The sequence below is a fragment of the Perognathus longimembris genome, chromosome 14, assembly GCF_023159225.1.
Source record: "Perognathus longimembris pacificus isolate PPM17 chromosome 14, ASM2315922v1, whole genome shotgun sequence".
NCBI classification, from domain to species: Eukaryota; Metazoa; Chordata; class Mammalia; order Rodentia; family Heteromyidae; genus Perognathus; species Perognathus longimembris.
In genome coordinates this window covers 24,858,388-24,871,414 of record NC_063174.1, presented here as the reverse complement: position 1 = coordinate 24,871,414, position 13,027 = coordinate 24,858,388, and the positions used below count along the sequence as shown (strand labels likewise).

Sequence of the window (13,027 nt, the reverse complement as noted above, 5' to 3'; positions counted from 1 at the left end):
GCTCTTTTTGCTCAGGGCTAATTCTATACCACTTTGAGCCACAGTTCCACTTCGGGTTTTTGAGTGGTTAATTGAAGACCAGAGTCTCAAGGGGACTTTTCTGCCCAGGCTGGCTTTGAACTTCGATCCACAGATATCAGCCTTCTGAGTAGGATTACAGGTGTGAGCCATCAGCACCCAGCAAGGGACTGACTTTTGTTTGGTTTTGTTCTTTTACCAGTCCTGGCGCTTGAACTCAGGGCCTGAGCACTGTCCCTGGCTTCTTTTTGCTCAAGGCTAGCACTCTGCCACTTGAGCCATAGTGCCACTTCTGGCTTTTTCTATATATGTGGTGCCGAGGAATCGAACCCAGGGCTTCATGTATATGAGATGAGCACTTTACCACTAGGCCATCCTCCAAGCTCCAAGGGACTGACTTTTAAGTCACTGTTTATTTACATTTCCAAATTATTTGTTCTTTGTTGCATCTAATAAACATTTATATTGTAAATGTAACTTAATGATAAATAAAAAAGTTATTTCTTCCTTAGAAGCTAATCAAACTAGCCCAAGAAATGATCTTCTTAACAGGAAAGCAGCTCTCTATCAGAAGTAGGCAGATCTTGTCCTGTTAATAAAATATTAGAGAAATTGTTATTGAAATATGGACCAACACATGGATGTCCAGTGTTACAGTTGTCTAATATAGAATGGGGATTCCACCTCAGAAAAACTAAACATCAGAAGGAAATTCTTTTAAATTCAACCATACCGCCTACTGATATGACAAGTTAATCACCTGGAAAGACAACAGAAGGAACACATACACAAATTGGACCCAATGAGCAATATGACATTAGCTTCTATCTAGAAGCTTGAAAGCCATTATTTCTCAGAATTTGTCAAAATAAACTACAGTTATCTCTGTCCAATGCTATTTCCCTACTTCGGACATGAAGAGTCAGAATGGCTCCTGTCCCCAGAGTTCCTCAGGTTGGTAAACAGGATGCTGCACATGGTACTGAGTTGGTTGACTGTAATGTAGTTGATTCTATCTGAGGGTTATACTATACTGGGGAAAGAGCCATAAAATGTGTCAGAAGGAAAATGACTTCAAGCAGAGTCCACATTCATGACTGTCAGGTTAGCTTTTAGAGCAAAGGTCCTTAGCATGAATTCTTTCTTTATGTGGGTCACCCACATGACCATCTTTGTATTTCATCACTAGAAAGGCAAGAATTCATTACCTGACAGGTTGTGTTGTAAAATCAGAAGGCTTTTATTTAGGAAGGGCAATCCTACCAAGCTAGCTCTTAATAAACAAATCTTATGAAGAGATGCCTGAGGAAATCCAATCCATTCTAATTGGATTACCCTAATTCGTTTAGTTGGTATAATAGATGGCTTGATATTAATTAACAAATCGTCTTTTCTCATTTTTTAGTTTGAACTTTAAGCTGTGATGAAACAATACGATTAATTAGAACACTTGGGACTTAGCCTAAACTTGGTGACTTGCAAGCTTTAATATTTGCTGCTCGCCTCTAATTGTGTTTTTGCTAAGTGGGTATTACACGTGGCAACTCGTGAGTTCTCAGGGATGTACAGAAACACCACTGTGTGGTGATGGATAGTCTCTTAGACTGTATATCCCTGTAGGGTTTTATCTTCCTCTCCTCTTCCCACCGGGGCACCAGCTCTGCTCACATCCTACTATTGCTTCCACTATTGCTTCCTTTATTGCTTCAACAAAGTCCTTTTCGTCTTAAGAGGGAGCATTCCAATTTCACTTCAAGCAATGCACCATTAATACAACAGTTTCTTTCTTTTCTAGGATTGTAGAAATCTACAGTAGGAGGCTACAAGGTAAACTTTTGCAATCTTTATTTACAGAAAACAGTTTTTTCTTCCTTACGGAAAAAGTATTTTGTATACAAGTGTAATGCAGATAGAATAACTATGATACACCTATGTTACAAATAACATAAATATGATCAGATATTAAAATGTCCTAGAAAGAGAAAGTCTGTCTCAAGCTTGCAAATAAATCCCTATTTTCCTTACAATCCCTTCCTTGTAGTCCTTGTAGAAATGCTGGCGGGTCAGGGGTGCTTGGGGTGGTGGGGGGGGGGGGGGCGGGGAGGGAGGAAGGGGCTCTTTAGGAACCCTAGGGCCAGTGAGGGAATTGAGCTGGGGCTTCCTGTGGCTCAGTCAACAGACAACACAGACTGACAAAAGCTGCTGTGCCTTGATGCTTTACATCTCACAGAGGTCTGCTTTTTTTTTAAGATTTGAAGTATCCTAGTGGTAAAAAGCTTTCAGCTGTTTGTATCAGATTCTCAACTTTGATCTGTGTCACATCTGCAGTGCAAGAGCGCCTCACAAAACAAATCGCTGTCGCCATCACAGAAGCCTTGCAGCCGGCTGGAGTTGGGGTGGTGGTTGAAGCAACGTAAGTCAAAACCTTTTGATAGCGTAGTATGCACAACCACTGATTCTGACTGTAGCACTTGCCCTTTCTCTAGGACTGTGATGCCTCATAGTTTTTACTAATGCTCTCCATCTCTGAGCCTGAAAGAGCCTTTATCCCTCTTGCACACACTGTCATGCTAATAGGAATCCAGGCATGGAGACAGGGTTTTGGTGAGCATTGTGGAGGAGTAGGAAGTCATAAGCTTAGCTGCAGAGATTTGCACACGTAGCATTTTATGTCATCTCTTGCTTTTTTCATTAGCTTTTTGTTGGTTCAAGCAGTTTTTTCTAATTCTTTCTTTCCTTCTTCTCTCTCCTTGCTCATCTTCCTTTCCTTTCTCTCTTCCTCCCTCTGTACCTGCTTCCTTGCTCGCTTTCTTTTTCTCCCTCCTTCCTTCCCTCCCCTTCCCTCTCTTCCCTCCTACCTCCTTCTTCTAGTTTTTCTAATATCTTGTCACACATTTTCAAAATAGGGAAAACTAAGAATTTATACAAAGGGAAACTGGAAATATTTTTTAAAGAGAAAAAGAAGTGTTTTTTTAATATTTAAAAATTTAGATTTTTTGATGGATACATAAACATGTAAAAGTCATCCATATGTATTGGGCATCCTGTGATAGTCTGATGCATACATGTTGTGTAATGTCCACAGACATTTATAATTTTTATGGGAAAAATTCCAATTCCTTTCTTCTGACTTACTGAAATGTATAGGACATCATCTTTCTCTATGTTCACCCACTTTGCCATAGCATACCGAAACTTGTTCTATCTCACTGTAACTCAGTGCCCATTGACCAAACCTCTCATCTCTCCATCTCCTGCATTCTGCAGCTCTGGAAACCTTCATTTTACTCTCAACTTACATGACATCAATTTATTTTTGGTTCACATATGAGTGAGATTGTGTATTGCTTATTTCACTCCACATAAAGATCTCCAGTGGCCAATTCTTTTTTGGGTTATAGTGGATTATGGGAATTGCACACGCCCCATGGGGACAAGTGCTCTTCCATTCTGTGTGTGAAGTACCATGCTCTGTTCTGGGTAGGTTATTTGGCTTCACTAGGTTGCTGAGATCTACTGGTTCCTTTCTCTAGATTAGGCCTGGTATGACGAGTATATTTGATTGTTTCTCTGAGTGCCTAAGCTAGCATGATGCCATCTTGGATCTGAAAGTAGATCAAGTACAAATTCTGAATTTCCTGTGATCTAGAAGTCATATATCTGTATTAGACCCTTTCTGTTATTCTCACCTAGGAAGAAAACATTTTTCCTCTCTTTTTGGATACATCAAGGCCTTAACTGCTCCTAATTAGAAAGGCTGAAAGGCTTTTTTAAAAGCTCGATAAAAAGTTTTAAGTAGGGAATATGGTTAGTGGTAGAGTGCTCACCTTGCATGTATGAATCCCTGGGTTTGATTCCTCAGCACCACATAAACAGAAAAATCTGGAAGTGGTGCTGTGGTTCAAGTGGTAGAGTGCTAGCTTTGAGTAAAAAGGAAGCCTGGGACAGTGCTCAGGCCCTGAGTCCAAGCCCCAGGACTGACAAAAAAATAAATAAATAAAATAAAACAAAAAAAAGTTTCAGGAAACATTTGTCTAAGAGGGATATATATTTAGACCCATATTATGAATCTGTTGGCCTTGCTTCACCTTTTAAAATCCAAGCTATTTAAGCCTTGGTTGTCTTGTCTTATAGGCACATGTGTATGGTAATGCGAGGGGTGCAGAAGATGAACAGCAAAACGGTGACCAGCACCATGCTGGGTGTGTTCCGGGAAGACCCAAAGACTCGGGAGGAGTTTCTAACGCTGATCAGGACCTGAGCAGCTCTCTGCAGTGGGGTGTGGATCCCACTGCTAGCTGCCCTGTCTTCGTTGTCTACATTCCACTTTCAACTGCTGTTAATGTGAACTTTACTTGTCACTGATTGTATTTAAAAATTATTTATAGAAAGTCAAATAAAAATAATTAACGAAGGGGTGAACCCTCTACTTTCTTCTTGCCACCTTTTAGTGGCAATGTTAAACTGCCAATAATAAGTTCTGTGCACAAACCACTGTCATTCAGAAAACTCTAAAGGTGCAGGCAAAGAGGAGAATCTCTGTATTTGGTTGATATTGTTTAATAATTTGTGTGATCAGCATGGGAGCATTGGACATGGATGAGAAGTGTAGGCTTTTCCTCTTCCCACAGAAATAGTACCAAGCCAGAAGAGCTTAAGTAATGTATGTGCAGGTGGTATATCGCTCCATGAATACAAAGTCCCGCAGGCTCCGCTTTCACTGTGTTGATGAAACCTCCAGTGGCATTTTATTTTGTTTAATCATTCCCTTGTAATGTTAGTCTTTGAGGGAAGGTGATGGAATATCCACATTTTTTAAATCTTTATTTCTACCTTCTAGCCTTTTAAAATTTGATTAGAGAGAAAGTCCCTGAAGTTGTTTACGAATTTATTCTCATGTCATTCTACAGGGATTGAGACCTTTAACTCTCTGTGCCTTGGTGAGACTATCACACCAATAACCATGTACTTTTTTCCTTTTTTTTTTTGTTTAAAGCCGTTATTTTCTAAGGCTTGGTATTGAATTGCAAGTAACTAGCTCTCATTGTTTCTCCTTTAGAAGTCCCTTGGGAGTTTACTTTGCATGATCCGCGTAGATGCCTTAAAGCAGGTTTTATTTTAATCCTATGAAATAGTTTTTAAAATATTTCAGGGGCTTCTGTAGTATTGTTACCCTTCCAGGGTCTGCAGAACTCCAGTGTACATGGATCTGAAATGCTCAGAGTGAGCTGGCATTGAGCTGTGCACACTGGTCTGTACCCAGAGGCTCCTGGGAGCTTTGGTCTTGTTTCCCTTCAGCTTCCCATGGGTGGTGTTCTTCACTGTAAATTTCTTTGGCTGGTATAGGTATTGCAGTCCAGTAACTTTTGCCTTATTACTGTTTATCTTAAAATTTCCTTCACTGGGGCAGTGTGGGCTAAATTAAAAAAAATTCTCTGAAACTCCCTTACAAAAAACACAAAGAAGCTGGTTGAATGAAGCAGTCTCTCATTTGATTGACATAGTGCTCTTCAAATCTGTCTCTGCCACTTAGATACCATTAAGCTTATGACAGAGCAAGAAGGCAGAGCTGTTGAGTTTTGTTTCATCTCTACTCTATCTCTGACTTTTCCTATATTTGGAATTTCTAACACTACAATGGTAGTAGATTTTGAGTTTTTATTTAAATCTAAACTGGCAAAAATATTAGCCTGCTTAATATTTAGACATTTCTAGGTAGAATCCCACATACGCCTTTTTGCTTTTTTAAAGTAAAAATAAGTCTGAGACTTGAAGGACCAAAGAAATCATTAGCTATAATTAATCTTCCTGAGATTATTTACGTTCCTCTGTTCATCCATTTTCCAGAAGTATTCTTCGAAATGTCTAATGTGTCTACAGCCTGTTGTCTTATTGATAAATGCAAAGTAATGATTGTGTCTGTTTTTCTCTGGTCTGTAGTACTTCCAGTTTTCCTTTCTATACCTGTGACACTGAGTCCACTTGGGGCATTTTAAAGACTTTGATGCATTTAAATATATTGTCCAATTACGTTTTTTATTTGAATTTTAGGCATCTGTATGTGTGTTCCTGAAGTTGGTTCTACTTAAATTATTAAAGTGGTATAACTTTGTTCTTGTGAAAGTTTCTTCTTGTCGCCAAATATGTATCCATTCATTCAATGATATCGACTCTGCCTTGTGTAGCTGAGATATCCATTGTCAGGGCTGTTGGAAGTTACCTCTCAGTGGCAGCACCATATAACCTCATGCTTTGGTACTTTCTCTTTGGTTGGGGAGTTACTGATTTCAGCCTCTTGCTGAAGGGAAGTCTGGAGTAAGAGTCGGAATCTACATGTCTTTTGTGTCCCTCTATGCTCTGGGTTCTAGGTTTACAAGTACCTTCAGCCCCTGGGTGTGGCCTGCCTCCTGAGTGGGGGCTGTTAAGGAAGGAAGATGGAGGGTGTGGGGAACATCTAGAGGAAGGGGACAGGAGTGGAAGGGGATGTCCATCACTGTTCTTGAAAGAGTCCATCCTGGGGAAAAACCTCCAGTCAGGGGCAAAGTGTTCTTACTGCCTCCTTTCTGCACTTGACTCACACCCCAACATTCTCCCCCAAGACAGCAGCTGTGGCCATGTGCCCCGGTGTGGGGCATTGAAGTGGCCTTATGCTCCCTGCAGTATCCTGTAGCCATAGGTAGTGACTCTATTGACTCCAAATATAAATGCTGACTGTAGTCATAAGCTGCTTTGTCAAATGGCAACTCCTTTGTAAAACTACTTAAAGATAATGATAAAAAGTTGAAAAACAATCCAAGAACAAAATAGTCCTAAAAGCAGAGCTCACGGGTATCTAAAAGCAAATTACTCAGCTTAGCCCAAGCTGATGTTCTAATTTCCTTTTTTCCACTGAAGACTGCTTGTTAAAGAAGGATTTGTGTCAGGGCCATGTCTAGATCTACCACAGTGGCCGCCAGTCTTCCAAAGAGCATGACAAGAAGAGGTTATCTCAGTGGAAAGTTCAAGGTAAAATCTGAAGACCTAGAATTAGAGCTGTGGCTGAAGTGATGAGAGTGCTAGCCTTGAGTGAAGTAACTAAGGGTCAGTGCCAGGCCCTGAGTTCAAGCCCTAGTACTGGTGCACACACATGCATGCACGCCCATACACACACACACACAACTACCCCATGCCTCCCAGAGACACAATATATTTTTATTTTGCTGGTCCTGGGGTTTGAACTCAGGGATGGGGCACTGTCCATGACACCATTTCCAGTTTTTTCTGAGTAGTTTATTGGAGTCTAATGGACTTTCCTGCCTGGGTTGGTTTTGAACCTTGATCCTCAGATCTCTCAGTTTCCTGAGTAGCTAGGATTATAGGTGTGGCTCACCAGTGCCCAACTTATTTTAAATTGAATTATGCCAAATAAAACAGAGTAAGATAACTAACATTTGAAGTGTGAACCTTTGAGTTCAAACCCCAGTATCACCACCACCAAAAAATAAAGAAACTTCTGATTCTCTTCTGACCCTACCTTCTTCATATAGTTTATTTGGTTATTATTTTTGTCTACTGGGGAATGCCTGTGGCTATCTAAATGAGGTGATTTAGCCCAGTTGGCCTAGGTCTTTCTGGCTTTTAGCTGTTGTAGGGAGTACAGCTGACACTGTCTTGACTAGGGAAACATGGTAGGAAATGTTGGGGGGAGTAGATTAGGTCAACCTGACCCCAAAATTCTGCTTCTCTAAGTAGCTTGCTTGTTTGTTACGTGCTCTGCCCCTGCGGCAACCCCCTACATCTGTGAACTTATTGCATGCTCTCCCCTCTGTGTCAAGCCCCTACATCTGTGCTATGCTTTTACCTTTATAAACCCCAATTTGAGGACTGCTCGGGGTCACAGTGTCAGGGTCCAAGTCTGTACTGTGTCCCTGGCCGGTCAACCCGCTTTTCACGGTCACGGTGGCAGCTCCTGAGTCTGTGCTGCGTCCCTGGCTGGTCAGTTTGCTTTTTTTTTTTAAATTTTATTGATAAGGTGATGATAAGGTAGTGAGTACATTTCTTGTCATATTTGTTACACCCTCCTTCATTTTTCTTTCCCTTCCCTAGTTCAGATAAGCATATATACAATATCTAGTGTACCAGAATCATATACAGTGACCACAGGGGGTATGTCAAAGGAAATTCACCTAGTACATTAAACATAATGACAACAGTAAAATCCTCCTGTTTCCATCTCTTGGAGTTCATTTTGCTTAGCCTCATCTTATATAATCATATGTATGTAGCTGTTGAGCTATTGCGCTCCTGGCAGGTCTATCCTAGACCTTTTTATGTTTATTTGGTAATTGTTTGGTTTTAGAGACATGATGTAAAGTCGCTGACCAAAACATGTAGAAATACCATTTGAAAAGAAGTACATGATCTCTACTGTTCTCCCCTCCCCCTCCGACAACCACATATCAGGAAGACCATGCGCCTTTGTCCTCTATGCTCTAGGCTTGTCTCAACATTATTCGTTCAAGATCTGACCATTTCCCTGTGAATGCCATTATTTTATCATTTCTTTTTTTTGCCATTAAGATTACCTTTATTTTAAACAAGAGACATTAAACAAGAGATTGATTATCTAAAATCAAATGTAACACTTTTGAAAGAGACATTCTAAAATAACAGATTTCAATGACAAAAATTTACTGAGTAGTCTTGATTTCTAAGTTTATCTTGCTATTAATTTCATTAAACATATTGACTTCAGTAGGCAGACAATTATGTTTACTTTAGAGACAATATTTTTGTTGATTATTCAGTAGAATTCATTATGTTACCTAATATGCACAGAATGGACTTTTCTATGAAATTATGTAGGATGTCATGTTATCTTCTCCATATTAATAACATAATTAACTTTTATTATGTAGTTGCCATATGTATGTGTGCATGTGTGCTTTCAGTTATCAGAATAGAGCCTAAAGTTTAAAGATGTTAAATGATTCAGTCAAGTCACAAAAGTAGCAATGAGGATGTTTCAGTAATTCTTGACATCTAAAACAATTTGTATCTAAGTCTGTGTAAATGAAACATGCGGTCCTGGCCCCACAGTTGTGCAGATATTTGTCCCAGGAGGCTACTTTTTTTTTTTAACTGAAGAGACTATTTATTGTTACAAATGTTAGTAGTACATTAGTTGACATTTACACACATGCAAACAATGTATCTTGATCAACATCTTCCTCTCTTATTCTCCTCCCTGCTCTCTCAAAGCCATTTCAACAAGTACATTGTATTTTCATATGTGCAAGTAAACTTTATGAACCATATTCTTTGTTAGCTCTCTCTACTCTGGTTCCTGCTCACCACACAATCTGAGCCTGTTTTAAGAGTTCTTTTTTAAAAATGGATTTACATTCACAAGGCTTTTTATCCTGTTTGGGTTCTCCAATGCAAACTGAGTTTTCTTCCAGGTGAAAGACATTCCACATCTATTACATTCCTAACGTTTCTCACATGTGTGAATTCTCTTAGGCCTGCTAAAGTGTGAATTTTGGTTGAAAGACTATGTTTACAAGGGTTCTCACCTGTGTGAATTCTACTATCCATGCCAAGGTCTGTCCACATTTGTTGTATTCATAAAGTTTCTCTCCTGTGTGTTCTGATGAACATGAAGGTCTGTCCGACTTCTGGGTGAAAGAATTTCCTCATTTGTTACATTCGAACTTGGAGCTCTTTGCAGCAGCGTGGAAAATCTGAACTGCCTGGTCCGACGTTCCTCCTCCAGGCTGGGAATCGGCTGAAATGATCCCAGGGTATCGCAGACACTGGAAATCTAGGCCATACCGGTAATGATAATATTATCCCATGAGCTCCGCGGGCACCTTGGACACGCCATAGATGGCCCTGGGTCTCTGAGTACAGAGGTCTGGGGTTGGGTTCCGGGGAGAGGTAGGTCCAAACGCCCCAATTGTACTGGGCACAAACAATCGTAGATTGTGTTTTGCTGCCACTTGTAGAATGTTATGCAATCCAGTTATATTCACAGCCCTGGCCAGGGACACGTTGGCTTCTCCCACGGCGCTGAGCAAGGCGCTGTAGTGCAATAGCCAGGTGATGTGGTTGTTGACCACGATCTCACGGAGGTGCTTGTAACAAGTCCAAGATGTCGGCGTAGACAAACGGGCCACTGTGGAAGAACTGAGCAGGGGGTTTCTTTATGTCTGATAAAATCACATTGTTCTTCCCAAATCGTCTCCTGAGGAGGTTGGTGAGCCCCACTCCCAGCTGGCCGAGACCCCCTGTAATCAAGACCCGTGGAAGGTCTGCTTCAGAGAAAGAGGTGGAGTGGAAGCTGGCACCTGCTGGAACTTGTCAGGGGGAGATACCCAGAAACCGGGAGGGCAGGACAGTGCTCAGGCCTGGGCAGGCCGGGTGAAGACGCAACATCCTCAAGACCTGCATTTGCTCCTCAAGATGACCTGTGGGCACAGCTTCCCGGGACGTGGAGCCGGGGCGCGGGAACTGGAGCACGGGAGCGGGGACTCAGAGCCGGGCCATGAGGGTTGTTTCATGAGTTCCAGTCATAGGTTTGAATTCGAGGTGTTTTTCTAATGGCTACAGCTCTATTACTTTCGGCTTACTGGTGGTTAATTAGAGATAAGAGTCTCATGGACTTTCCTGCCCAGGCTGGTTTGCACCAGGATCCTCAGATTTCAAGCCTTTGTGTAATACTCTTGGTTTCCCATGGGACACTTATCTCCTGGATTGAGTAGATAGGGCCATTACAAGGCAGAGGATCTGAACTGGAAAAAAGAGAGAAAGAGAAGAGAGGAGAGAGAGAGGAGAGGGGAGAGAGGGGAAGAGAGAGGAGAGAGAGGAGAGAGAGGAGAGGAGCTCAGTTCGCTTTTTGCCTCCCCAATAAATCCATCTTTTTGCTTGAGACTGAGTGGTGGACTCTTGGAGGGACGTGGAATGTCCTCCCTCAAACCCTGTAACATTAGCTTGAATAGAACTTGGCTGTGGAACTTACAGCTCTAGACCCTTAGGTTTGCCAGAGTTTTTTCACTGTCTATTCTTTCTCTTTGGGGTAGGCTTCAGTTAAGACATGGCTTCTTTGATATCACTGTGGAGTCTCACTTGGCTGCCAAGATTTTGGTTAAGGTCGGGGGTGGAGGTAGGGAGGGCTACTGTAGACCTGGAAAAGATATGTCCTATAAAGGTACATCACCTTAAGGGCCTGTCCCTGGGAAATTCCAAGATTTGGGTTGAGTGGCAGGAGCACTTGGGTTTTCCCACCTCTGACTTCAGCTGCTTTTCCATGCATGACCTTCAGGCTTGGTCTGGTATGGGTGAGAAGAGACATGACACTCCAGGCCTCACATTGAAGCAACTTCTTTTCTTCTCTCCCTAGAAATGCAGTTCAGCTTGGAAGTCCTGGTAGGCTAGCTTGCAGCACACGCATTACAGAATCCTCTTAAATCCACTCACCTTTCCTTTTATTTCTACATTCCACTGTTTGTTTTGAGCAATGTGTCCACAACCCTGACCTTCTGAGAAATCCTTTAGCTTCTAGAACTGACTGTGCAGTCCAAAGAAATGTGGTTTGACTGCTGGTAAGTGCTGAAAAGCTGCATTGAGGGAGTCCTGTGATGAAATGGTGTGTGTGTAAATTCCCTGAAGCTGTAGGTTTTCTTTTAGTTTAGGAAATTTACAAAAGGCTTATTTAATAAACTGCTGTAAGGGAACTTAGTCTCGAGAGACAGAGAAGCCACCACTAAGATGCTGAATTGGGAGTCTTTAATCAAGAGCCAGTGGCCTGCTGGTAGACTCTTGTCTCAAAGACTGGCAGCCACAAATGCAGCTAGCACAAAGCTTATATGGGCCAAAACCACATAAGGTGTGAGAAATTTATCCTAACAAGTGTTATACATAAGCAAAGCAAACCAGATGAGGACACTTAAACCTAATAAAGATGTGAAATATAAGCAAAGCAAGCCATCAAGGATGTTATCTAAAGGAAGTAAGACTTTCCTGGAGTTTAACAACTCAGGACGCATTTGTAAGCCAAAGAATGTCCTCTATTACCTCTATAGTTTTTCAGAGCTGTATAGAAAGCTCCCTCTACCCAGCAAGGCACCAAAATGGCTATAAGGATGAGGCATATTGCTCAAATCCAATCTCCTTACTTCACAAGCATGGAAAAACTGGGAGCAAGAGGAAGTAAAGGACCCTGTCTCTTTGTCCATAGGACATGGGAGCAAGAGGCTTAAGTGGTGGTCCTGATCTAGTGTTGGTTTTTGTTCCTTCTAGACTAGGCTAGGGAAACTGGCTTAATGTCTCATGGCCAAGTGGCCACCTGGAAGGTTGTTGTTTTTTTTTGTCAGTTGTGAAACTTGAACTCAGGGCCTGGGCACACTGTCCCTGAGCTCTTTTGCTCAAGGCTAGCCCTCTACCACTTTGAGCTACAGTTCCGCTTCCTGCTTTCTGGTAATTCATTGGAGATAAGAGTCTCATTGAACTTCCTTCCTACTCCAGCTTTGAACTTCGATTCTTTGATCTCAACTTAATGAGTAGCTAAGATCCCAAGTGTGAGCCACCAGTGCCCAGCTCACCTGGCAACCTTCAATCCTAATAGGAAACTGGGTTAAATTGGCTCTATAATCCTGTTTTGATATTATTACCCAATGATGGAGATAATAGGCTTAATCTTTTTGGGCATTCCAGTCTGGTCAAGTGATTACTTTCTACTCTCAAGACTAAATTCCCCGTCCAGGGAGATTACAATTCACTTAACATTTCAAAGGAAGGGGTGTGATAACACTATTTTCTTTGAAGGATTAATTTATCTTTTCTACTCTAAAAGGAAGATTATTTAGAAGACCTCTGAATCATTTAGGCGTAGCTTCTCTTTAGTATGTGGGCTACGGAAAGGGAAACAAGTTACTGTTCCAAGAACAACTCCCAAAGGAGCAGCCACTGTTATAGTATAATATCTTATTCATATTTGAAATATTTAAATGGTTTCGTTTTCTATTTATTT

The 13,027-nt window shown here is 41.4% G+C and overlaps 1 protein-coding gene and 1 pseudogene across 2 annotated transcripts in view; one reads left to right on the top strand and one right to left on the bottom strand.

The window, feature by feature from the left end:
* Nucleotides 1-4,844, top strand: part of Gch1 (GTP cyclohydrolase 1) — a 45,833-nt gene extending 40,989 nt beyond the window's left edge. The window contains exons 4-6 of one of the 2 annotated variants that reach the window (XM_048361944.1): nt 1,814-1,845; nt 2,347-2,431; nt 4,411-4,844. In XM_048361944.1, the coding sequence (XP_048217901.1) occupies nt 1,814-1,845; nt 2,347-2,431; nt 4,411-4,492 (199 nt within the window). In that variant the 3' untranslated portion in view covers nt 4,493-4,844. Of the gene's footprint in view, nt 1-1,813; nt 1,846-2,346; nt 2,432-4,152 lie in introns of both variants that reach the window. The other variant, XM_048361943.1, reaches the window with a different exon arrangement.
* Nucleotides 4,845-9,692: 4,848 nt separating this feature from the next.
* LOC125363004 lies at nt 9,693-10,434 on the bottom strand (annotated as a pseudogene).
* Between the last annotated feature and the right edge of the window lie 2,593 nt (nt 10,435-13,027).